Source organism: Geotrypetes seraphini, chromosome 8, assembly GCF_902459505.1.
Source record: "Geotrypetes seraphini chromosome 8, aGeoSer1.1, whole genome shotgun sequence".
Lineage (NCBI taxonomy): Eukaryota > Metazoa > Chordata > Amphibia > Gymnophiona > Dermophiidae > Geotrypetes > Geotrypetes seraphini.
In genome coordinates this window covers 43,648,158-43,675,678 of record NC_047091.1, presented here as the reverse complement: position 1 = coordinate 43,675,678, position 27,521 = coordinate 43,648,158, and the positions used below count along the sequence as shown (strand labels likewise).

Sequence of the window (27,521 nt, the reverse complement as noted above, 5' to 3'; positions counted from 1 at the left end):
TTTTGGGGATTCCAAAGGGCTGTGCCGTTGAACAGGGTGTTCTTGTGGCCAGGGCTTCAGCTCTGCAATCTTCTATGTGGCAGGCCTTGTTCAACGGGCATTCCTATTTCTGATTTCCAAAATATGGGGTATCAGTTCGGCTGGTAACACTATTTCTTTCGAGGAGGGTGTCATCCTTTCTTTTCCATCAGGCTCGCTTTTTCCTTCCTTCTTCCTGGGACGGGATTTTGGGAGCAGTGCTTTTATTCGCTGCATTTTTTTGATACGTATGTCGAGTTCTCCGTGAGCTCGGTTCTATCAACTGTTAGTGTTTATATCTCCTTTTGATATTCTTCAAGGGACGCCTCAGGCGTATGGCGGTGTCCGATGCCTACGGCGCTCATTAGGTCCAGGAGAACATTCTTTATGCTTGCCTACTGGCGGGGGAGCGGGTGGCGATTGAACTTCATGACCATTCCGCTGGAGCGATGGCTGCTTCTTGGGCTCGGCCCAGAGGTTTTTTGCCTTGGAGGAGATTTGTCTCACGGCTAACTGGAATTTCGAGAGTACCTTCTCTCCGCGTCTCTGCTTGGATGTGCGGGCACATGCGATAGGGTTTTTTTTGATGCTTCGGTCGTTGCGAAGGTGGTGTTTGCTTCCCACCCAAATTAAGGATTGCTTTGCTACATCCCATTGGTCTCTGGATTCATCTGCTGCTTTGCTAAGGAAGGTAAAATTATGTTCTTACCTGTTAATTTTCTTTCCTTTAGAAGCAGCAGATGAATCCAGAGCCCCTCCCTTTCTGGTAGTTGTCTATTGGTTTTGTCTTATGCAACTTACGCGGTTTGTTGTGGTTGATGGTTGTATTCGGTATCTTTGCCTTTTCTCCTGGGAAGAAGTTTTTTACATGTGATGCCTATTGCTGGTTACGTGTGCTTGGGCAAGGAGCTATACTAATGAGACAGGAGGATTGCCAGCCAATATAACCACCTGTTAATCAGTTTCTCTATCTCCACCTGCTGGTAGATGTGGGCTATTCCCATTGGTCTCTGGATTCATCTGCTGCTTCTAAAGGAAAGAAAATTAACAGGTAAGAACATAATTTTACCATCTTTCTCTGCTTCCCACAGGCACAGGTGGCCTTCCTGCAGGGTGAGAGGAAGGGTCAAGAGAATGTTAAGACTGACCTTGTTCGTAGGATCAAGATGCTGGAATATGCTTTAAAGCAAGAGAGGTACAGGTTTTGATTTGCCCTTTATTTTGTGTATGTGATGGAGGCGGAGGGGAAGGGGGCGAAGGATGAGACTCAGATCAACTAAGGTAGAACCAGCAATACATAAAGCAGTTTCACTTTGCTGAGCCAGTTTTCTGAGTTCTGGTGTACACAGCACCTATTTGCCCCATATCATTGAGCTTTTTCTATCTGATCTAAACTTTTGGCTCCAATTCCTCATTTTGTTTTCATTTTGTCACTTCCTTTTAGGGCAAAATATCACAAGCTAAAATTTGGGACCGAACCAGCCCAAGGAGAGAAGAAGTTAGATCTTCTGGAGACAGGTGTGATCACAGCTACAGTTAAATCTTTCAAACACCTGACTCATGCTGAGATGTTGATAGCTAGTTGATTTGGTGTACCTTATATCTTAAGGGGTGGGGGAATAAGGGGAGAGAAGCTTTTAGTCAGGAACTCCGTCACTAAGGAAAACTGATCTAACATACACTGGTATTATCTCATTCTACATATGGAGATATAGTTCTGATATATTCAGAAAAGGGTCTCTTCTTGAGTTGTATTTTTTAATTGATCCCTCATTGCTTGAAATATTTACTGGCCAGTTATATGCTTCCCCTACCCCAAATCTTCACCCAGTATCTTTTCTCTCACCTGGCTTCATCTGCAGAGCAAATAGCAGGATTCCTGCTTTCCCCACTGCAGTATATGACTCTCTGCAAGCTTGAGCAGCATGGTGCCAGAAGTTCAGGTTGGTCTTACAGTTTCGTGTCTTGCAACAAATACATGTCTTGCAAGACATGAAACCACAAAACCAATCTGAATTTCTGGCATCACATGCTCAAGCTTGCAGAGAGCCATATTGCAGTGGGGAAAGCAGGAATTATGTGGCTCAAGCTTACAAACCTGAGTCATAATAGAGAAGCAGGAATCTTGCTGTAAGAACCACAAGAATTGCTTTACTTCAAAGGGCCAGTAAAAAGCACTTGGTGGGCTGGATTTTGACCCACAAGCCATAAGTTGGACAAGCCTACTCTAGATGGAATAATAGTTGTCCAAGCAAAGATGAGACAAAGAACCGTTATAAGTTTTTCATCTGTCTTTCTACTCTCTACTATGTTTTCAGTTTCTAATGGCCCAGCAGAGCCTTCCACTCTGGAGAGTAATCAGTTGGTGTGGAAGGAAGGCAGGCAGCTTCTCCGACAGTGAGTATGAAGCTTTCTTTGGGGAGAATGGGATGTAGAGATAGGAACTCCCTCAGGACCAGCTTGTAGGGTCTTCTGTTTCAAACTGGCCCATTTTCTGGTTTTATTAGGTACTTGGAAGAGGTGGGGTACACGGACACCATTCTAGATATGCGATCAAAGCGTGTGCGTGCTCTGTTGGGCCGCTGCTCCACAGAACAGAATGGGTTGACAGAACAGAATGTCTCAGGACTGGTGCTTCCTCCTTCGCCCACAAGTGAATCGGGAAAGAACACTAGAGAATCTCTGCTAGCCAGACATATTGAAGAACAGATAAAGAGGTGAGAAACTGGAGGAAGGGAAGGGGGCTGTTTGTATATTCCAGTGCAATAGGGATGGTATGTTGAACGATAGAGTTGTCGATGCCTGCTTATGAGCATTCTGCAGAAGGTATCAATCACAGCTTTTCAGCTCCTCCTCCTTTTCCCCAGTCTCTGCTGTCCCCTTCAGTTCTTCCTTCTGATGGTGAGCTCTCTTTATTCCTTTATTATTTTGCAGTGTTTTTCTTTTTCTTGGTCATTAGTGGGGTTTTTACATGACTCAAGCAACTGCTGTGCCTGTTTGAAGAGGGGCAGACTTTAGTCTGCAGTTGGCAGGTGAATCCTTCAGGGACCTATGCAGCCAGCCTGCTGAAGATTGTGGAGCTCAGGGTTTCAGGCCCTCAACATTTGCTCGCTTCCTTGACTTGGTCAGGAGCTTGAGTGTAGGCTGTTGGGCATCAATAGCGTTCTTCGGGGTGCTCACAGTACTAATTGTGGTTTTCCCCCCCCCTCCTTTCGGGGTTTGTCACGACCTGGGGGTGGAGGCTCAGTCCGACCAAGGTCCAACTGACTGTCCAAAGATCTCGGCATGACAGCTAAACAGTGGCTTGAGGCAGAAAATCCCTCCAGATCAAGCTACTCTTTCAGGGAACTGAAGCAGGGTGCAGCACCTTTTCCCCAGGACATGATCTTTGAGTATAAGCTGTGACAGTTTATAGGAAAATCAGGGGCTGAAATACCATGTTTTGACTGTTTCTGCAGCTAGAACCTTGCCCCCCTCCTCTAAAATCCTATTTTTTGTTGTTTTTGGTTAGCCTTGAAGTGTTTTTAAGCCGCTTTTTTGGCACCAAAAAGTTACCATGATGGACATCTTGAATGTCTCAAAAAAATTTTTTTCTAAGTTCTCCAAATTTTTTTAAACACCTTGTTTTGCTTCAAAATTGGTACGGATGAAGTCCCCAGATCCTAATATCCCTATATCATGCCTTATTTGTGCTAAAAGGCTGGCTGAAGAGCACCCATGTGCCACACGGGATGGAGGGGCGGGAACTTTGGGCTTGGCCCCTTCACAGGCTTCTAGGACTGGAGAAAGGCAGATGGTCCCATCAGGTGGAATGAAACACCATCTGGAACCCTGGGACAGCAGCTCTGTACACTTGTAAGGGTGTAGATGTTTCACAGCCCAAAAGGGACAAGAAGACTTGCTCTCTCTGGCGTTTACCCCAGAGTTCATTAATCTTCTCTGGTAGGCTTATACACAAGGTAGAGATCTGCCGGTTAAGTCAGTGGGTGAGCGGACCAGCTCATAGTCCTCCCTGGAGACTTAGAGCCCTTCTTCCCTGAAAGCAGACTACGATGGTCCATTGGACAGGGACTCGGAAGACGAGGGGTTGGATTTGATCCCTTTACTGTCCCAAAGTGAAGTTTTCCTGATGGGAGAAACGATTTCTCACTCAGAGGACCAGGAGGTGTCGGCTATAGATCAGGTAGAAGATCCTACTGCTCACCACCTTTTTAAGCCTCTGCTTTATTAGACATCATTACCGAGTATCTGAAAGAATTGAAAATAGACCCTCTGAAAACACTCCAGTGGCATTACTTTCAGGTCCTCTGATCAATGGCGGCCCTGGGCAAAGGCGCACATGTGCTCCCTCAGGATGTATTGTTGTCCCGCTGGCTACCTGGACAGTGGCAGCCAAGTGCAGCATGAGATGGTGGCTCTGTCCACAGTCTTTAACAAAGGGGTATCCCACTTTGGATCGATTCATGGGTAACCTTGACAACAGATGCCAGCTTGTGGTCACCCAGTACAAGGTTAATGGTCTCCATCTCAACGGAAGTGGTCTGTCATCAGATTTGAACTCCAAGCAGGATCTTTTGTGACAGTGCCACAGCAGTGGCTTATATCAACAAGCATGAGGCACCAGGAACGCTCCGCTCCAACAGGAAGCAAAAGCATTGCTCTGTTGGGCAGAAATACACCTGCATGTTCTCTGTGTGGTGCACGTGGATGGAGTGGACAATGTTCAAGCAGATTACGTCAGCAGACAGACATTGGACCCAGGAGAGTGGGCGTTGTTTCTGAAAGCATTCCTGGCTATTGTGAGAAGATAGGGCCATCCAGTGTTCGACCTCAAGGCAACTGCGGAGATCAAGAAGGCAAATTGGTTCTTCAGTTGCAGATACAAGCCCGGAAGTGCAGGGAGAGACGCCTTGGTTCAGTTATGGCCAGAGACCAGGCTGCTATACATGTTTCATCATTGGCCCATGATAGGCCAGGTGATTGCTGCATAGCTCATAACACAGGAACAGTAGTTCTTGTAGCCAGATTGGCCCAGATGCCTGTGGTATGCAGATCTCGTTTGTCTACAAAAGGAGCAAAGTCTCAGACTTACTCTTACAGGGGCCAATTGCTACTCTTCTTTGAACAAAAAGCTGACAATGGTTTCAATATATGCTAAGACAACCAAGTCTCCAACCTATTGACAACAACCCCAGACTACAAGATGTTCAGAAAGGAAATAAAAACTATACTCTTCAAGAAATCCCTTAATAAAGCTTAATACCATGATAAAGCTTAACCCCCCTCTTACCATCCCCTCCCTAACCTCAGATCCTACTTTTCCCTCTCTTGGAAACCTTCTCTGATCTAACGTTGTAACCCTTCTTCCATAACTCTTTTTGTAATCTGCTTTGAACCAAAAGGTAATGGTGGAATAGAAATCTGTAATGTAATGTAATAGGAGACATTTCAGTGCTGGTGCTGCAAAGAACAGTTGGAACTGGGCAATGCCTCCATCTCTTCTGTACTGGCGTTCCTGCAAGAAAGCCTTGACAAGGGAATGGCAGTGGCATCCCTTAGAATTCAAGTAGCAGGATTCTCCTGTTTCCAGGGCTGAGAGAAGAGAGCTTTATTAGCAGCCCACCCGGACATAGTCAGGTTCCTGAAGGGTGCCCTGAGACTTTGGCATCCTATTTGCAAACCATTTCCATCCTGGAACCTTAATATAGTTTTACAGGGACTCAGCAGAGCCCCATATGAACCCTTACAGGAAACTTCCCTGTTGCCGTCTTTGTTACGAACTGAAGGAGGCAGCAGAGACTGGGGAGAAGGAGGAACTTGAAAGCTGTGATTGACATCTTCTGTAGAATGTTCGCAAGCAGGCATGGACAACCCTGTCGTTCAGCATACCACCCCTATCTACTGGAAGAGATATCAAGGTAAGAACCTCATCTCTTTTTAAGCTTCCCATTATTCTGGGAAGGATAGGAGGGCATATGTGTATGAATGGTGGGACATAGACAGCCCACCTTTCACAGATCTGAAGAGGACTATCTGAGTACAAAGTATACCCTATTGCCTTTTTAAAAAAAATCTTTTTTAGATCAGTGGCCCTGTTGTAGCTATTTTATGTAGCTACATAAAATCTGTGTTCTTTCAGCATTTTCATTGACAGAGTACCAGGTCAAACTAGCCGTACCAAAAAAGCTCAAACAAAATAAGTTCCGATTAAAAAAAAATGAAATCAGACAAAATATCCCCTTATGAAAGGGCCCGCCCCAATTATTGCATTCGTGCTCCCATTGCTGCAAGGTTCTCCTGCTGAGCCCCTATCTCCTGACCCACCTCCCCCTGTCAGTGTCCCATATCACTCCCCTCTCCCCTGCATCTCCCTCTGTCCAGGTCCCCCTCTCCCTGCAGCAACGACAGGCTGCTAGTGGTCAGCCCTGCCAGGACTTTTTCTTTGCCACTTCTGCCTACAGGAAGTGATATCAAAGAAAGCAGACACAACAGAGGAAAAATGTAAGTTTCCTTACCTGTAACTGTAGTTCTCCATAGACAGATGATCTTTTAGCCACATCTCTGATGACATCACAGTTGACAGCGCCGACCCATAGGGATTGGTCAGCTTAGAAAGCTGTAAAAAACTTTCTGCGTATGTGTAGCCCATTCCTGCCACTGTAGTACAGTATAAATGTGCCCTTGCCACACTCCCCACTCAGTTGCGTGTAAAGCATGCGACAACCAGGGAGAGCGGGATGGTAGGTGTGGCTAGAAGATCATCTGTCCACGGAGAACTACAGGTAAGGAAACTTACATTTCTCCATGGACAGTGATCCTTCTAGCCACACCTCTGATGACTCCTTAGGTATAAAGAGATAAACAGTTATAAAAAAACAAGGTTACGTAACTCAAATAACTGTTACCTGCTGAAGGAGGTGGAGAGTTGTCGCATTATAGTATTGATTGAAATACTGCAGAACCAAAATTGGAATCTATCCTGGATGCTTGGTCAAGGCAGTAATGCTTTGAAAAACATATGAAGAGATGACCTAGGTCACAGTTCTTCAACCGCCGGTCCGCGGACCGGTGGCGGTCCGCAGAAAATTTCTGCCGGTCTGCGCAGGGCCGGCGAGATCAAGTCGGCAGTTAAATTTCCTGCCAACTGCGGTTCCTCTCGACTGCGGTTCCTCCCGACTAATGTTCCTCCCAGTCTCAGGCGATCAAGATAGGCTGCCAACGTCGGGGCCTTCCCTCTCTGAGTCTCGCCTGTTCGGAAACAGGAAGTTGAAACAAAACAGGCAGGACTCGGAGAGTGAAGGTCCCAACGTTGGCAGTGTGTCTTGATTGCCGCCCCTGCCAAGTTGCTGAAGAGGGCCAAGGGGAAGTTGCGATTAGACCGGAGAGAGCTGCAGATTCAGGTGCAGGTGGAGGGAGATGGTCAGCGTGTGCGAACAAGATCCTGGGAAGCCTTCACAGTGGCTGTCTCCCCTCCCACCAGCTCTCCAATTTGCCAGGGAAGTGATTTACCGGCAACTTCCTGCAGGCAAGTACCGAGAGCTGCTGGAAGGGGAGGAAGCCACTGTAGGAGGCTGGGAAGGTCTGGAAAAGGGAGAGCTGTTACTGGACTTGAAGGGAGTTAGAAGGAGAGATGCTGCTGGGAGGGGAGGAGGGAAAGGTATGGGAAGAGAGTTAATGATGGATAGAGGGAGGAGGGAAGGGAGAAGAAGGAGAGATGCTGCTGGGAGGGGAGGAGGGAAAGGGATGGGAAGAGAGTTAATGTTGGATAGAGGGAGTAGGGAAGGGAGAAGAAGGTGAGATGCTGCTGGGAGGGAGGAGGGAAAGGGATGGGAAGAGAGTTAATGTTGGATAGAGGGAGGAGGGAAGGGAGAAGGAAAAAAAGGAAGGAGGGTAGGGAGAAAGAAAAAAGGAAGGAAACAGCTGGCAGGGAGATTACAGGAGGGGAAGGGGGTCAGGGTGGAATGGAGAGATCAGATGAGAGAAAGGGGAGAGAGAAGAATGAGAAAGTAGAGAGACATTGATGCTGGAAAGGGGGTCAGCAGAGAAATGAGAGAGGGATAAAGATGCTAGATCTGGTGTAGGAGAGATAAAAATGAAGAAGGCAGTGAAGCTGGAATGAATGATGTAAAAAGGAGAGAGGAGGATGGACAAGGAAGAGGGGCATAGAAAGAAGTCAGATACATATGGAAGGGGGAGAGGGCAGACATTGGATGGAACGGGCAGATGCTGGAAGGAAAAGAGTGAAAAGAAGATGAAAGCAGAAACCAGAGACAACAAAAGGTAGAAAAAAATAATTTTATTTCTATTTTGTCATTAGAATATATCAGATTTGAATTATATATCCTGCTAGAGACATAACTGGGGACTGCAGTATTCTGTTAGCATGATATTTCTATGTAGCATTCTATAATAACTTGGCTTGTTCAGTTTTCTTGATAGTAGAGGGGATATATGTGAAGGGGAGGGGAGACAGGGGTTTTGTTGGTCCGTGCTCTGTATATTTGTATTTGGAATACTGTGTACAGTACTGGTCACCGTACCTCAAAAAGGACATGGCAATGCTTGAGGGAGTCCAGAGAAGAGCAACTAAACTGATTAAGGGTATGGAAAACCTTACATACACTGACAGACTGAAGAAGCTGGGGCTGTTCTTCCTGGAAAAGCGGAGATTCAGAGGAGATATGATAGAGACCTTCAAGATCCTGAGGGGCATCGAAAAGGTTGACAAGGACAGATTTTTCAATTTGAAAGAAACCACAAGAACAAGGGGACACTCGATGAAATTGAAGGGGGACAGGTTTAGAACAAACGCAAGGAAATTCTTTTTCACACAGAGGGTGGTGGACACATGGAACACCCTTCCGGAGGCCGTGATAAGAAATAGCACAGTACAGGGTTTCAAGGAAGACCTGGATAGGTTCCTGGAGGACAAAGGGATTGAGGGGTACAGATAAGAGCAGTGGAAGGTTTAGAGATAAGTGTAAGAGGTAGGTATAAAATTAGTCAGGGACCGCTGCTCAGGCAATATGCCTGATGGGCCGCCGCGTGAGCGGACCGCTGGGCGGGATGGACCTCTGGTCTGCCCCGGCGGAGGCGACTACTTATGTTCTTATGTTCTTAACTTTCCTGACCCCGAAGTGGCAAAATGTTGGACAGAGAAATTATCCGAAATCGCTTTGTGAATATATCCGGTGAGAACTCTGAGATCCAGAATGAATCGTAGACCACCCCCTTTCTTTGTAAGTAGGAAATACCTGGAATAAAATCCAGTGTTTCTCTCTTGTGAGGATACCTCTACTATAGCTTGCATATGTAAAAGTCGGGAAATTGCCTGTTGCAACTGGTGAATTTATCATAGGCTGAGGAGGAAGGAGATTGTCAAATGTAAGCGATAACCAAAGCATATTATTTGAAGCTCCTAACGATCGTTTGTATAAGTTTCTGGAATTCGTCATAAGAATGTAAAAATAGTCTTACTGGGTCAGACCAATGGTCCATCAAGCCCAGTAGCCCGTTCTCACAGTGGCCAGAGCGAGGAGCGTTGAAAAACAAATCTGATAAGGCCAATAAAGGGCTATCAATATCATGTGCTATTGTGCCCCCGACTGGAATGTCCAACAGAGTTACTGTGTCAAAGAGACTGAACTGGTTTCTGTTGTTTAGACGAAGCACCTGGCTGTGTTTTACGTGAAAATATATCTGTGAAGTATAATGGCATTGAATATTTCGATTATGGTAAGGACACTGATTCTGATATGAGCTATTCTAAGCTAATTTGTTTCTTAGACGAAAATTGCATTTTGTGCTGATAATAATGAAGCCGTTGATGTCAATTTTACTTGCTCAGATTTATCATCTTCTAAGATGTCTAAGGTAGTACAATCCTCCTTCAACATCTCTATAAGTTTTTTTTTTTATCCGTTTATCTCATTAGCCTCCAGCACCAGTGCCGACATTTTCAATCACAACATCCGTCTAGTTGATATGCCCACTGCTGCATCTTTGACAGCATTATCGTACGCATCATGAGCAGCATGAGTCATTCTGTTTTTTGTTTGTTTGTTTTAATACTCCTGTAAGGGCAAAAAATTCTTCTCCATTGGTGCGAGCAGTGATGGTGATGAATGCTCAATGGCTTTCTGTATGTCTTCCATGATGGTATACAAATATTGTGTATAATGAAATTGATGTACCGTGATACGAGAGCTGAGCATTGCATTTTGAAACATCTCTATCTAGAGAGTCCATAACCCTCATATCCTTAGAAGGAGGGGTATTTGAAAAATCTCATGAAGTTTTGGCTTCTTCATGGCAGATTTTACTACCAAAGAATGGTGAAGAAGTTGTAGGTTTCCATGGTCCAATAATGGCTGAACCTTCTATTTAGATTCAAGACTTCTTTTGATAGTCTGCATGAAATAAAGGGAACTCCAATTAAGTTATGATTCTCCTGAAGCACTTCATACAAAAGAAGTGCTATAATTTCTTTTGGAATATTCTTGTACTTCACAACTGTTAGATTCTCTGCTCTAGGATCTTTTTTCTGTAAATTAAAATAAAAAGTCCTTAGGTTGAGAAGTGTGCATTGCCTTCGGAGGTGATGGGTGTGATGGTAGACACCTTGATTTTCTTTTCCCAAGTGTGAAGAAACAGGAGATATAGGTTGAGATGCAGTTTCAGACATGATTGATGGAGCATGCCCTGAGCTTGAAGAGTGGCTAGTCTGTGTGGATTGAATGCAGTTTTGGTTGTACAGACTGAAGAAACAAGTTGTTCAGACTGAAGAACTGGAGGAGACTGGAGTAGTTGTTGTACACTAGATTGACTGCAATAATGGTTGAAACAAGTCAGGAGAAAGAGCTGACATCTGAGCTCTAACCATTGGAGTAGCTTTATGCTGCACTTCACTCCTGCCCGCCATCTTTGAGAATAGAGGGAAGTTGGTAAAGCAGTAGTGTGGATGGAATGATTCGACTAAGAAGAATCAGTACTCCCCGATGACATAGTAGAACCAGAGAGATGCTGGATCTTCAAAGGAGTGGGTTGGGGCAGGGTGGGAAGAGAGAATGATTCAAATAAAAATGGGGTTGGGAAGGGGGAAGAAGCTTGAGATGACAGACCATGGGGGGGGGGGGTTAGAGAGAGGATTGTATGCCAGAAGGAGAGATGCTGGCCTCACAGTGGTGGGTAGAGCAGGAGTAGTAGGAGGGAGAGAAATAAAAGTGTTGATGCCAGGTTAGAGGAATGAAAGAAGCTGGATATGTGGGGACAGACACAGAAGGGATGCTGAGAATGGAGGGAGAATAGGGAGAGACACAGAAGGAAGATTCTGGATAGGATTGATAAGGGATACAGAGGAAAGATGGATGGTTGATATAAACAGAGAAGAAATATCAGGACAGAGACCCTGGAAGGAAAGCTGAGAAAAAAAAGCAGAAAGTAAACACTTGGACCAATGTAATGCTGAGGCATTAAAAGTAGAAAATTTTATTTATGCCTAAATGTAACATAGTAAATGATGGCAAATAAAGACCTGAATGGTCCATCCAGTCTGCCCAACCATACATGCTCCATAAATTAATTTAATTTAAATGGTCCTTTTTCTTAGATATTTATGGGCCAGAAACCCAGAGCTCTGCCCAGTAGAGTGCTTAGGTTCTATCTACTGGAGTCTCCAGCCCATCTTAACCATCCAAGCCATCAAAGCCCTCCCCAGCCTGTCCTCAACTGAATGCCCATATACGGGACACAGACCGTGCAAGCCTGTCCAGTACTGGTCTTAGTTCCTTCAATGTATACCCATTATTTTTTGATTAGAGATCCTCTATGTTCACCCCACGCTTGTTTGAACTCTGTCACCATTTTCTTCTCTGTATTAATTTCTGTGTTCTGTATTAATTTTAATATGTCTGTTTATGTTCGGATTTGTTTAAGGAGGTCTGAATGGGTTTCCCTTCCTCCTGCATTATCCCCAGCACCAGCAGAGATCAAGGGACCATGCTGAGGGAAGGCCTCAACGCTGGCTACTATCTCTTTTGCAGTCTTTCCAAATTTAAAATAGCAGGCTACTTATGTAGGGCTATTTTGTCATAGAAGCCTTTTCCTACCATTGTGTTTTTGTAACTCTGAGATAGTGGAGGAGAGTTGAATGCCTACAAGCCGTAGGAACTTGTGAAGCTCAGGAGTCCTCTGCACAGAAAAGGTGCAAGAAAGACAGAGATCAGAAGCAAGCAGACAGTGTTGAGAAAGTACTAGATATGCCCAGAGTTCATGATAAACAGATTTATTTTTTTCAGAAGGGATATTTTATCAGTTAAAATATAAAAACAGAAGCTGTCTCCATGTTCAAACAGCAGTGTATGCTAGAATATTCACTAACCAATCAGCACAGTTTTCCCCACCATAACAGATTTTGAATGCTTTGATATAATATCCATGCCTATAAATGAACATTTATTTGGGGTTGGGGGGGCTAGGAATGCTGGAAAGGAGGTGACTGATCACATTACCAGCTCTGTACTGGAGAAGATCCCTTTCCTGCAGAACTGTGAGGATGAAGACAGTGATGAAGAAGGGGATATGGAAAGCCAGCGGCAGCACAAGAGACACAGAGTAAAGGTGAGGCCTTTGGCAGGCCTCTCAGCCCCCTCTCACTTGCCCTTTAGTAAATATATTGCTCTCCACTAATGTCTCTACCTTAGAACTCTTGCCTCTTGACATCCCTATTCTCTGTGCATTCCCACCTATAGCTGTCCACTGAGATATTTCCCACTCCTCTGACTCAGATTTCTCCCTCACTTTTCCATTCCTGGTGCTTCCTGAATTTCCTCTTCCTTAGTCCCTTTTTTTTATTCTTTCCAACCCAGTGGAAGTTGTGATGTGATAGAATATGATTCTTATAGTCAGCTAGCTCCCAATAACTAGGTCAAAGCAGATTAGGAAAAGAGATTGGGACTTGTATACTGCCTTTTTGTAGTTATACAACCACACTCAAAATGATTTACATATAGGTACTTTTAAGCATTTTCCCTATTTGTCTCGGTGGATTCACAATCTGTCTAATGTACCTAGGGCAGTGGAAGATTAAGTGACTTGTATAGGTCACAGGGAGCAGCACAGGGTTTGAACTCACAACCTCAACAATAAAAATTACTGTATATGCTCAAATATAGGCCAACCCGTATATAAACCGAGGTAACTTCCCCCCCCCCCCAAAAAGGAGAAAAAAGATTAACCCAAATATAAACTGGGGTTAATTTTCAAGTGCCCTGCCAGCCTCTGCACTCAGTCCCCCTCCCTCCCTCCCTTTCTGCCCTGCCAGCCTCTGCACCCTATTCCCCCTCCCTTCCTGTCCTGTACACTGCCACTTTTCCTCCCTCCCAATGCCATGCAGTCCTCCCCTAAGTACATTTGAAATCCCTGGTGGTTAAGTGGTGAGCCGAAGCAGGAGTGGTCTTCCTGTGCTTCTTCCCCATTCTAAGCCACTAGTTGAATGGCTGCCGTGAGTTCTCCTGCCCACTGCTCAACCACCAGAGATTTCAAAGGTAACACAGGAGAGGTGGGAGGGATTTAAAAGTCATCACAGTTGGCCAGGACAGGAGGCAGGAGGGATCCCACCACTAGACCACCAGGTCTTATTGCAGGCCCGGTGGAGGCTTGCAAAATGTCCAGGATGGGGGGGCTGGTGGGCGCTGACCCGAAACCAAGACCCCCATTTTTGGGCCCAAAAATCTCTGCTTATATTCGAATATATACAGTACTGTAATCAAAAATTACAAATATGACTTCTGAAACAGATAATCTAAACTTTTCCAAAAAGATAAATAAATGGATTCAGTCCTCTTATCAATCAGTAAAGAAGACCAAAATTGCTTGATTGTGAAAAGCTAATTGCAAAGAATACTTATGAGGGGTGTTCAATAATTTATCTACCCGATTATGAAAGAAAATAGCAAGCATTTTGAAACAAGTCTGCATGTTGTGACATGTCTCAAAGTTACTCATGAACTGTTGTGGCTCAGTGTGAGTCTAAAATTCCAAGAGGCAGAATGTCAGGAGAGTCCTCATACAACTCAAGTAAGAAACTGCTAGATTTGGAGCACCATTCAGTGATAAAATTTCTCAGAAAAGAAGGGAAAAAGCCAAATGAGATCCTTGAACGTATGACTGCAGTTTATGGTGAGTCTGCCCTATCATCCTGCAAAGTAAAATTTTGGATCAAGCAGTTTAAGTGGGGTAGAGAGTCCATTGAAGATGATCCTCACACTGGGTGGTCTGTGGAAGCAACTTCCACAGAAATATGCAAGAAAGTTGAGGATTTAATTTTGTCAGAAAAGCTGAAGAAATGGGCATCTCAGCAAGTATAGTTTGGAAAATAATTCATGAAAAGTTGGACGTGTCCAAAGTTAGTGAAAGATGGGTTCCAAGAATGTTGGCATCATGTCAGATAGTCATGAGACTCCAGTGCTGCCAGGAGAACTTGGAGATACTCCATGAAGACCAAGTGAATTTTTTTCATTTGATGACTAGAGATGAGAGTTGGGTCTATTACAGAGATCCTATGTCCAAAATGGGAGTCAATGCAGTAGAAGCACAAATCATCCCCCGCCCCAATAAAGACAGAAAAATATGCAGGAAAAGTCATGGCAGCTGTCTTCTGCGATGATGGACTTTTGATTCTAGACTTTATGCCACACAAAACAACCATGACTGGGGAGAGTTACACCAACACAATTATCGCTTTGCGGGAGTCAATCAAGGAGAAAAGTAAAGGAAAACTCACAGCAGACGTGCTGCTTCTTCATGACAATGTGCCAGTGCATATATCATGACAAATCACAGGCTGCCATCCGAGAATGTGGGTTTCATCAGCTGAACCATCCACCCTACAGTCCTGACCTCGCTCCTTCAGAGTATTTCATGTTCTGAGTTTTGAAGAAATCTCTCAGTTGGCAGCAGTTTCTTTGGTGTCACTCCAAACCTGCATAGAAATAGGTGGGTTTACGCTCCTCTGCCAGCAGGTGAAGACTGAGACACTAACGTTTGGCTACAGTACAAGTGGGCTGTGCAATTCCTATTACAATCAGTCTTTTCTCAGTCTCCAGCAGTTGGAGTGATAATCTTGTTCAGTCTGTGCTGAGGTTTGTTTGGACCTGTTAATCTGATTTAGTGAATCTTTCTTGTCCCTTATGCTTTCTGGACAGAGCATGAGGGACTCTCTCAGGGATCCTACTGACCTTGGGGTTGTCACACTTGGAAATGTCAAATCCCTCGCTCCCTCCATTTCCCCCACCTCCCCAGTTTTTCTAAATTTAGAGAAGCCTCAACTGTATGCCTGGCCACCTGTTAGGCACAGACTACAGTTTAGAGTGCCTATGGAGTCTGCTCTCTTGATACAGCTGGTGAGCTGTGAGAAGTTTTGAAAAACAAAAACCCCACAAGAAATAAAAGGAGCATAAAGTGGTCCTGAGGCCACAATTTTTATACGGCATTGTGCATGTTTTTTTGGCGTATTTATATGAGAACTTCAAAAAAGCAGCACAAGTGCATTTTATGTGGGTGCTGAACAGTGGATGCGGCTGACGGGTGCACGAAATGTTCCGGCCGCCTTGAGAGGGATGTGGCTTTGGGTATCGGCGAGTCAGGCTCCCCTTCGTGTGTGCACCACTCATCGGCAGGAGGCAGTAGTGACGTCTGGGCTTCATCTGCTGACGATCTGTTAGATTTAGTGTTGTGGACTGCCGGGGAGTCTGTTGATTCCCTTAGCACTGCAGATGGGGTGGCTAGTGGTTTATCTGTAGCGGCAGAGTCGAGTTTAGCTTTGGTGCTGCGTATTATTTCAGGTGACAGTTTAGCGATGGCCGTTCCCTCAGTTTTGGCCAGAAGCATGTCCATTTTGCCCACGGCCTCAGGCGTCCTTCCTCCTGTCTTAGAACGACAGGAACAGGTCTTAAATGTGTCTTCTGCTTCTGCTTTGATTTTTGGCTTGCCACCAGGGTTGTTTAGCCCTGATTTTGTGTTAGCCATGTACAAGGCTTATTTACAGGTGTCTGGGTGTCCTGCATTGGTTCCGGGGGTCTCAGGGTTGTCTGGGTTTTTTTCCCTTCCACAGCTGCCTCTGTTCAATCTCCTGCTATGGCTGCCTCTATACAGCCCCTTCAGCCATCATCCAAATGGTCGTGGGTGTCTTGGGATGAGGATCCGTTTTCTCCAGATGAGGACTTGTATCTTGGCAAGGACCTTCCAGATCCGTTAGGGGGGCACTGATGTTTTGGAAAGAGATTTTTTTAGAGGTGCTGGTTGGCAAGAATGTATCGGTTGTGCACATATTTCATCGGGAAGAGTTGCAGGAGCTCTTTCTTCAGTCTTACATGTTGAAGAAGAAGCTAAGGACCCCCCCCTCATGTTGTGGACCCTCTTAGAGGGATCTGGGCAGCTTTCCGCTCTTTCCCTATGCATCAGGATATTCAGGGTGTAGTACATGCTGAGTAGATATTTCCGGATGTGCCTTTTCGCTTGACGCGGTCCATGACCAGATTCTGCTCCATTTCTGATAGGGATAGAGATATCTTTAAGTCTCCTGTGGTCGATGGGGTGGTCTCGGCTATTGCCGGTGGAAAGCAGCTCGCCCCTGAGAGATCCTCAGGACCATAAAATGGAGGCTCTACTTAAACAAAGTTTTGATGTGGCTGCCTTGGCTGTCCAGGTAGCTATTTGTGGTGGTTTGGTAGCCCGGGCTTGTTTCCAGTGGTCTGAGAGAATTCTTGACTATGAAATGGCTGACTAGTCCTTAGAGGATCAGGAAGTTGCTAAGATTGAGCTGGGAGTTTCTTATCTCTCTGATGCCATGTATGATTTGTTGCATGTCTCTGCCAAGTCCATGGCTCTCGGTTTAGTGACCTGCCGTATCCTGTGGGCTTGGTCAGCAGATGCGGCATCTAAGGCTAAGCTCAGTAAGTTTCCCTTTTGGGGCTCATCTCTTCAGAGAGGAGTTAAATAAGCTGGTTCAGGCCTTGAGTGACTCTAACATGCCTTTGTTACCTGAGGACCGACGTCGCCAGGCTTTGCGAGGTGGTTCTGCCTGGAGACATTTGAGTGACTTTCGTAGGTACCACTCTGGCTGGGGGGCAACCTTTCTTCCTTATAAAGAATGTTTCTTCCAACACATGCAGTCCTTTTGGGGGGCCCGCCGGGGGGGGTGTTCACGACTCTTCCAGAGGCTCCTCTGCTGCCCGTCCAATGCAGTGACTTGTTGCGGGTCCTTCCCCTAGTTCCAGTCAGCCTGGTTGCGGGAGTTTTACCGGGGATGGGCCGAGATCACAATGGATCAGTGGGTCCTAGAGGTGATTCAGGACAGTTATGCTCTGGAGTTTTCACAACCTTTGCCAGATCGTTTCCTCTCCTTTCCTTGTCAGGCAACTTAGAAGAGGAGGACTTTTTGGCAGACTCTGTGCAGGTTGCTGGACCTCAAAGCGGTAGTCTCAATGTGTCCTCAGGAGATTCGCACTGGCAGGTATTCCATTTACTTCATGGTGCCCAAGAAAGAGAGGTCTTTTTGGCCCATTTTGGATCTCGAAGGTGTCGACAGAGTGCTCCCTTCCATCCTTTTGTATGGAAACCTTGAAGTCTGTAATTTTTGTTGTCCAACCGGGGGAATTTCTGGCTTCTCTCGATCTGACGGAGGAATATCTGCATGCTCCCATTCAGGCCTTCCCATCAACGATTCCTTTGTTTTGCAATTTTGGGAGAGCATTATCAGTTTTGTGCACTTCCCTTTGGTCTAGCTACAGCGTCACACACCTTCACCAAAATTATGGTAGTGGTTGTAGCAGCCTTGCGCATGGAGGGCATTCTGGTGCACCCCTGTCTGGACAATTGGTTGATTTGAACAAAGTCATTGCAGGAGAGTTCCTGGGTTATGGCTTGGGTTGTGGAGTTTCTGCAATCCCTGAGCTGGGTGGTCAACCTGTCCAAAAGTCAGTTGACTACATCTCAGGACTTGGAGTATTTCAGCGTCCTTTTTGACACCAGCTTGGGGAGAGTTTTCCTTCTAGAGGCCATGGTGTACAAATTGCAGATGCAGATTCGCCCTGTGAAGTATTGCTGATGTCTGCTGGCACAAACTTTCTGCAGGTCTTGGGGTCCATGGCGGCCTCCTTAGAAGAGGTCCAGAGGGCTTGGGTTCCCACAAGTCCTCTTCAGTATGTGCTTCTTCGACGGTGGTCGCCACAGATTCACAATCTGGACTCTCCAGTCCCGCTTCTTCGTCGCAGCCTACGCTGGTGGCTCCAGTCTTCCAATCTGGTTCAGGGAGTGAGTCTCAATCAGCCCCAAAGGACAGTGCTTCTCACGGACACCAGTCTCCTCGGTTGGGGAGCTCAATGTCTCGGTCGCTCGGCTTAGGACTGCTGGTCACCGGTGGAGGCGTTCTGGTTGATCAATGTTCTGGAGATAGAGCCATTCGGTTAGCATTGGTGGAATTTCAGTCCTTGTTGGAGGGCAGCTCGGATTGAGTTCTCTGAGACAATGCCACAGCGGTGGCATATGTCGGTCATCTTGTGGCGCTGGACACCTTTCTGAACTGAGCGGAGGCTCATCTTCGGGACATCTTGGCTTCCCACATTGCCAGCATGACAATGTCCAGGTGGATTTTCTCAGTCGTCATACGCTGGATTTTGGTGAGTGGTGTCTTTGGCTGGAAGCCTTCAAGTTGATTTTCAGTCCTGGGGTTGGCCGATTATGGATCTCATGGCCATGAGTGTCAATGCCAAAATGCCGAGGTTCCTCAGTCGGTGCAAGGATTGCCAGGCCGAGGGCCTGAATGCTCTGGTCCAGGCTTGGCTGATGGACGGCCTGCTGTATGTCTTTCCTCTGTGGCCTTTGAGCAGAGTTCTTCGGATTGCCTTGCACACGAGCTGCATGATTCTCATGGCTCCAGCCTGGCCCAGTCGCCCGTGGTATGCTCATCTGGTTCATCTGCTAGTGGCAGATCCTCTCCCACTGCCTCTGTCACCTGATCTTCTGACTCGGGGTCCCATTCCAATGTTTGATCCGGGTCCCTTTTGTCTTATGGCTTGGCTCTTGAAAGAGCTCACCTAAGGAGAATGGACATTTGGATAAGGTGATCTCCCCTCTCTTAGGGTCTCTGAGAATTTCCACCTCTCAGGCTTATGTCCGTGTTTGGCGTCTTTTTGAGGACTGGTGTTTCCCACGTGGCGTGGTTCCCCTTTGTGCTGCTTTGCTTCACATCCTCGAGTTTCTATAGGATGGCCTGAAGCGACGCCTTGCCTGGTCCTCCCTTCGGGTGCAGATTGCCACTTTGTCTTTCTTTTGCAATCTTTTGCAATCTCGTTTGGCCTCCTCTCCGGATGTGATTCGGTTCTTGAGAACTGTGAAATTGCTCCGGCCGCCAGTTCGGCCGTCGGTTCCTGCCTGGGATCTCAATCTAGTTCTCTCAGTGCTTGTTCGTCCTCCATTTGAACCTCTCATCTGTACGTTGAAGAACCTTACTCTTAAGGTGGTTTTCTTAAGGTGGCCATTACTTCTGCGAGATACATTTCAGAACGGCAGGCTTTTGTTTAGGCCTCCCTTCCTGGAGTTCTCTAGGGAGCAGGTCATTCTGCGGCCGGTTTCCTCTTTTCTTCCAAAGGTGGTCTCGTCATTTCATGTTAACCAGTTTGTTGTCCTCCCAGTCTTGGGTAATCGGGAGAGCTCAGTGGAGTAGAGGCAGTTGCACAAGTTAGATGTCCTTAGGTTCAGCGGACCTAGGAGTTTCGTAAGTCGGATTGTCTTTTTGTCCTCTTAGCGGGTCCTCGTAAGGGGGACGGTGCTTCCAAGGCTACCATTGCGCGCTGGATCAAGGAGGCTATCACTTTGACGTACTTTATCCAAAAGAAGCCTGTTCCGAAATTTCTCAAAGCTCATTCCACTCGGGGTCAAACAGCTTCTTGGGCTGTATCTTCTCTTGTACCTTCGTTGGATATCTGTAAAGCTGTGGTTTGGTCTTCTCTCCATTTCTTTGTTCGACACTCCCATCTGTTCAGTGAGCATGTTCTTGTGGTAGCCCTTTGGGGGTCCCACCAATGATGGGTACTGATTTAGTATATCTCATCTGTTTCTGTGCCAGTCTGGAGGGACGCTAAAGAAGGAGAAATTAGGTCCTGCTTTCGTTCTTTTAGTCCTTCTAGACCGGCACAGACCCCGCCGTATCATTGTGTTTGATATTTTCGTGAAGAGTATGGGTTTTTTCTGCGGGAATTGGTTGTTTTAGTTGTTCGGGGAGTTTAAAGAGCAGCAGCATTTGGTTTGGCTGGTTTAGCTGGCATTTCAGAAAGGTTCTTGTTCTAATTGGTATTCAACAGTGTTTTTCCCTTTGTCTTCTCCTTGTAAGTGGGGAGTTAGAATGTTATTGTTTTTCAGCCTTGTTGTTTTCTGCTTGGCTATTCGTTAAGACTGATTGTAATGGGGACTGCACAGCCTACTTGCATTGTAGCCAAAAGTTAGTATCTCAGTCTCCTGCTGGCAGAGAAGCATAAAACCATCCGTTTCTGTACAGGTCTGGAGGGACTAAAAGAAAGAAAATTAGCAGATAAGGACCTAATTTCTCCTTTCAAGTGATGAAGACATTGATGAAGCTGTGATGTCCTGTTTTGAAGGTCAGACAGAAGAATTCTTTTCAAAGGGATTAAAGTCTTTGCAGGAAAAGTGGATGAAGTGTATGGAGCTATCAGGGAAATATATTGAAAATTAAAACAAAAATATTTTTAAAACTCTTTTCTTTCCTACTGGGGTAGATAAATTATTGAACATTGCTTGTATATCTTAACACCAGAAAATATTGGAAAGTAAAGAATCTCCAGGCCAGGAAGAGTAAGGAGAGAAAGGAAATGAAATAACCCAATTATATATTCAGGCCTGAACATTTTATAGATCCAACAAGCCAGTTTGAATAATATACGAGACTTTATTTAATTTTCTATACCATTCTCTCGAACGAGCTCAGAACGGGTTACAGGTTAACATACAAAGTATATAGTCAAATGGGTTACAATTTGTCATACCTATATAATATATAGTTAAACGGGTTATAATTTTCCATATTTACAATACCAAATGTTAATACAAATTTTACATATGCAGAGGTTCTGGTTTTGCTGTACAATTTACATAATATATAGTCAAACAGGTTACAATTTACCATATTTACAGTATAATTTGTTTATCCTAAATTAGCATATATTGAGGTTTTAGTTTTACTACACATGTTTTTCCACTGGCAGCCAGTGCAACCATAATAAACAAGGAGTGGCATGATCAAACCTTTAATTTTCCTAAACCCCATTTTTGCTGTTGCATTTTTCATGATCTGTAATCGGGAGAGTAAATGAACTGATAAAAGGCAGTAAAAGACATTAGAATAGTCCAAAGAAGACAAAATCACCGATTGAATCAGAATAGCAAAACATTTCTAAGCTGGCATAATTTTTTAAAAGAGAGTCTTGACCACAGCATTAATTTGTGTTTTTAAAGACAGTGTAATATCCAGATAAACTCCCAGTACTTTGGATATATTGTCTACTTTCAATGTAAACCCATTGGAAAACACTAATTATCTCAGCACAAGCAGGCAGTATATTCTCACATGTGGGTGACATCCTCCACGGAGCCTGGTATGGACAGTGCAAAAGATGTACTATCATTTTAAATATCTTTTCAAAGTCTTGAAACTCCCCATACTGTGCATGCTCTGGTGCCTTCTCACCCGAGATCAAAAATGGGCTGGATTAGACTGCAAGTTTTAGATAATAAGCTCCCCCAAAATATGACCCAGTTTATTTCTGTAGGAAAAGCAGTTCCAGTTTCTGTAGCACTGAAATTTTAGATACAGTGAAAGATAAGTTAGTGAATTGTTCTTTTCACACTGCTTTTCCTCTGTTCTTTACTCACCTGATTACATCTCCATACCACAGACAACCTGTTCCCAGCAACCGCACAACTTTCCCCTCCATTCCCAATGAGTAAAGCCATCCCATCCCTTCTCCTTTAAGCCAGCTACAAACACAGAGACAGCAGCTGAAATTTGCTGATCAGTTTCATCTGTAAATAAAATTGAAAACACTGCCGCCACTATCCCACTTCCCCCATGCAAAGACCAAGTCCTGTCAGGCCACCCACCCACTCTGTTCCACCAAAAGACAGCGGGTGCCACTAAGCTGCCCTCTCCAGTCCTATCCGGTAGGAACCCTTGGCAGCAGGTGTGGAAGGGGCCAGGGCCGGGAGGACTCAAGGGTATTTTTGGGCTGGTTTCAGTGCCGAATTGAACCTAAATTCAGTTGGCCTCTATTCTGCCTGTTTCTGCATATCTCTCCCTGGGACATTTTCTCTATTGCACTTCCCCCTCCCCATCATTGTTCCAGGAGCTTCTCATTCTCAGTCCCTTTCTTCCCCTGCCTTTTCTTTGTATCTGGGTTCATTTATCCATCCTTTGGCTCTCCCACACTCTGCATCTAAAGTTTCTTGGAAAGTTGTTGGATTTTTTTGTGGTATACTAAATTGAAAGTGGGGATCTTGTGTACTGCAGCTCTCTGCTAAGCCACTGATGGTGGAGGTAGACGATGAAGATGATTCAGAGGATGCTTTAAATGAGTTTGACTTCCTGGGCACTGCAGAGGATGGGGACGAGTCTGTTGATGTCCGGCAACCTGGAGACAGCAATGAACATGGTAAGAACATTAGAAAAGCCTTGCTGAGTCAGACCCAAGTCCATTGAGTCTAGTGTCCTGACTTCAGCAGGGGCCAGTGTACAACGTAAGTACCTTGCAGATCTGTTTCCCATAGTTCAATCCAGAGATGAACAATGCATCTCCCAAGTCTACCTGGCTAGAAAAATATTTTTATGGATTTTTCCATCAGGAACTTCTCCAGCCCTCTCTTAAATTCCACTGTGTTGCTTCCCTTGACCATATCCTCTGGCAACAGGTGTTCCACAGTTATATGCAGCATTAAAAAAAAAATTCTACAATTTATTTTCATTAATTTCGTGGGGAGTCCTCTTTGGGTTTTTTGTTGTTGTTTTGACAAGTTAAAAAAAAAACTATTCCCTATTTAACTGTTCCACCCCATTCATCTAATATAATAAAACGCTAGGCCGCGCATGCGCACTTCCTATGTGTGCGCCGGTTTTCCGTGAGCTGTAGCGACACATAGGAAGTGCGCATGCGCAGCTTACACTCTGTCCTGCTCCCTCTTGAAAGACGCAGCGTCTCTCTTACACTAACTTTGCCGTCGCCGCCTCTCCACTCTCTCTCTTCCTTCCCCCCCCCCCCACCGAGGCGGATGTCGACCGCGGCGGCCCGAGTCAGATGTCTCAAATCAAATCAGAGGATGTGGGTAGCTGACAAGTGCTGTGTCCATCCATGGCCAGCGGCTTACGCGCATGCGCTGGCTTGGCGCACCAGAGGGCAAGATGAAGGGGGTGCGGAGCAGCGCTGGCGGCGGCAGTGTCCGGTAGGAAACACGTCCACGAGTTCCCCCTTCCCGCATCAATTGCTGCTGCTCCTGTTTGAAGCGGCCTGCTGAGGTTTGCGGCCGGCTGTAGTGAACCTCGCAGGCTGCTCTCCACATGGAGCACGTTCCCTCTGACGCGATTGCGTCAGAGGGAACATGTTACCATCCCCTGGCCCAAAAATGGGAAGAAGGATAGAGGCAACCGAACCAAAAACCAACTTCAAACTAATAATTATTAGTGTGAGTGGGAAACCCTCCGTCTCACAGCTCCCTATGGGAACGAGTCCCTAAAGCACTAGCTGCCACAATCAAAACCCAGGACGGGTATTACTTGTGAAACATCCCTGGGTTTCCCAGCTAAATTTACTAGTGCACAAACGTGCTAAAAGTGAAAAATAAAGTGAAATAATAAGTGGAAAAATCATTAGGCAGTGAATTGGTTTGGCTATCTCTATCCCCCTTCCGAGAACAAGGAGCATCCAAAATCACCCAGGCTGGCTCAAATGCAAACCAATCAAAAAAGACAAGGATATTTAGCTTCTCCGATGGAATCTGGAGGGCAGAAAAAAACAGCTAAGAATGAACCTGTCCAACGGGGCTCCATTTCGAGGGGGAACACTTCTCTTTCTCAGGAACTAGCTGAGTAATCTGATGCAAGCTGAAGAGTAGAAAATCCAGAATGAAAATGGGCCAGGGGGAGACTTTTTTGTTTCTGCTTATTTGCAGTCTTCCCCATTTTGTTTTTTTGTATTGTTCATTCTCTATAAGCAAAAAATATAAATCTGATCTGTAGTCCTTCTCATACCATTCGACGACCCTAGCGAGAGCGGCCTCTAGCACCCTGGAAAGCAGCAAGAGTGAGCCGGAGCAGCCTTTGGAAATGGCATCACTCAAAGGGGTGAGCAAAACACAAGATTATCCTTGAGAGTTAAAATGCAGGGGTGGATATTAGACCTGAAGCCTACAATGGTATCAGTGCTGTGTGAGTTACATAAAGATATAAATGGCCTGAGGAAAATGGTGGAGGAGATGGGGCAATGCCTGGGGGAGTTTGAGGAGCGGGTTATTGATCACAAAGGCAATGTAATGCAGCTACAATCTAGATGTGAGAAGCTGGAGGCTAAGCATGACGAGTTGCTACTGAAAATCGAGGCTGGGGAAAACCAAGCCCATCATAATAATCTTCAGGAGAGGGGGGTGCCAGAGACTCCAACGGAAAGCAATACAGTTGAGATTATGCACACAATCTGTGAAAAGCTTTTGAAGGCTGATGAGTCAGGCAAGGCAGTGCCCTACATAGAATTTGAACGAGTACACAGAGTGGCTGGCCTAGCTATAGTGGGATGCCTAAGAGATTGACTTGATACCAGTGAAGGAGCAGATTCTCGCAATGGCAAGAAAAGATGGGCCACGTTCTCTGGGAAAGCTCTAAAGTAGAGCTTTCACGGTCATGTCAGTAATAACATTACGCAAGAAGAGAAAATTTAGAGATATTACTAGATGTCTTACTGCAAATACAATATGATATAGATGGCTCTACCCTTTTGGACTATCCTTCTCAGTGCAAAATCAAAGTGACAAGGTTGCTACACCCCGAGAGGCGCAACAGCTATTACAGGAGGTAAATCTATGGAAAGAACTAAAAGGACCCCAGCAGCAGGCAGAGAGTCAGAGGAGGCTGATTCAGCCCATACCTCATTGGAAAAGAGAGAACCAAATTGGCCTGTGATTACAGCAATAATCATGTTTTTTTGATGTTTTAAGTTTTTTATTGATTTTTTCATATATCAACAAGTGTTATAAATTTTCCATACAATTATCTTAACAATACACTTGATATCTCTATAATGTACTTTATATAAACCATATTTTATATTATTTTTCTTATGAATTTATATAACATATATATTGTAATGATTTTATCAATTATTATTTAATTATGAACCCTTTTCCCTCCCTTTATCACGTTAATTTCTCATAAGACTATCACTCATTATGATATATTTTTTATAATGTATAATAAAGAGAATAAATTCCTTACCCCTTCCCTCCCTCCCTTCTTTAACCATTATCTTATTATGGGAAAAAATTAAAATCAGTCATTGCAAAAATCTGTTAATGGTCCCCAAATCTTCTTGAACTTATCCATATATCCTTTTTGTGTTGCAAATGTACGCTCCATTTTATATATATGGCAAACTGAGTTCCACCAAAAATTATAGTTCAATCTGTCATAATTTTTCCAATTATGTGTAATTTGCTGTACTGCTATTCCAGTCAATATAAATAAAAGTTTATTGTTATTTGATGAAATTTGACTTTCGAGCTCTCATTGCAATACCAAACATAATCGTATCATATGTCAAGGCTACCGGATTTTCTAACATCCTATTAATTTGAGGCCAAATTGATTTCCAAAATATTAATATGAATGGACAATAGAATAAAAGATGATCTAATGTCCGTGGTTCAAGATGACAATGCCAGCATCTATTAGACTTAGAGCTATCTATTCTATGTAAACGTGTGGGGGTCCATAAAGCTCTATGTAAAATAAAAAACCAAGTTTGTCTCATAGAGGCTGACAATGTACATCTTAACCTCCAAGACCAAAGTCGTGGCCATTGAGATGCATTAATCTGATGCTTAATCTCAATGCTCCAAATATCTCTAAGACCATTTTTTTTCTTTTTATGTACAAATCCAGATATTAATTTATACCACATTGCGGCCTGGTGACCCATGGAGTCTATCTGAAAACATAAGAATTCCATACTATGATAGTTATTAAGGTTTTTCCATTCAGAGAACCCTATCTGAATGGCCTGCTTCAATTGCATCCATCTGAAATATTGTGATTTATTCAAACCGAATTTATTTTGCAATTGTGAAAACTCAAGCAGTTTACCTTTATTCATTACATCCTCTAAAATACGAATTCCAGCAATCATCCAGTGTTTCCAGATAATTTTAAAACCGCCAACTTTGATCTTTGGATTGAGCCATATTGTTTGAGTCGTTGATTTAGTTATTGGAATAGGAGTTAGGTTACTTATATATCTTATAGTTTTCCAAGTATCAACAAATATTTTGTGATCCTTATATAACCTTGGCATTTGAATACTGATAACATGACTCAGACGTAAAGGAAACATTAATCTCCATTCTAACCAGAACCAATCTGGTATATGTTCAATGGGCTCTGGGAGGATCCAATACATACCCTGACGCATAATATAGGCTTGATGGTACCTATAAAAATTTGGAAAATTTACCCCTCCCTCCGCAATTGGTCTTTGTAAAGATACTAGAGCAATTCTGGGGTTTTTTCCAAGCCAAATAAATTTTGTTAACATCTTATCCAATTTTTTGTAAAAAGACCCCTGAAAAAAAATTGGTATCATACCCATTTGGTAACAAACTACTGGTAATATCATCATTTTTACAGTTTGCACTCTCCCCCACCAAGATATGCATAAAGGATTCCATTGTTCACACATTTCTGACACTTTTTGTAATAGATTTTTTTCATTAATTTTCATAGTCTCATCCACAGTTTTTGTAATCCAAATTCCTAAGTATTTTAATCCTTCTTCTTTCCAAATAAAAGAAAATGAGTCAAATAAACTTTTTGTACAATATACATTGAGTGGAAGCACTTCTGATTTATTCCAGTTTATTTTATAACCTGAAAATTTTCCAAATTTTTCAATCAATTCAAGCAAATTTGGAATGGTTGTTTCCGGATTTCTCAAATAAAGTAAAATATCATCCGCATATGCTGATAATTTATATTCTCTATCTGAATGCGGAATACCCTGTATCTCCCTTACCTGTTCTATAGCTAATAACAAGGGTTCTAAAACGATATCAAAAAGCAAAGGAGATAGTGGGCATCCTTGTCTAACCCCCCTCTGTAGTATAAATTTTTCTGAAAAATTATTATTGATATATAATCTAGCAGCAGGGGAGCTATACAATGCTTTTATTATTTGTAT

The 27,521-nt window shown here is 44.3% G+C and overlaps 1 protein-coding gene across 1 annotated transcript in view; it reads left to right on the top strand.

Annotated features, from left to right (window-relative positions):
* STRN4 (striatin 4) overlaps positions 1-27,521 on the top strand; it is a 182,958-nt gene that overhangs the window by 14,517 nt on the left and 140,920 nt on the right. Inside the window, exons 2-7 of the mRNA XM_033953901.1 lie at positions 1,110-1,213; positions 1,463-1,536; positions 2,337-2,415; positions 2,526-2,735; positions 12,495-12,636; positions 22,598-22,739. Coding sequence (XP_033809792.1) covers positions 1,110-1,213; positions 1,463-1,536; positions 2,337-2,415; positions 2,526-2,735; positions 12,495-12,636; positions 22,598-22,739 — 751 coding nt within the window. The remainder of the gene's footprint in view (positions 1-1,109; positions 1,214-1,462; positions 1,537-2,336; positions 2,416-2,525; positions 2,736-12,494; positions 12,637-22,597; positions 22,740-27,521) is intronic.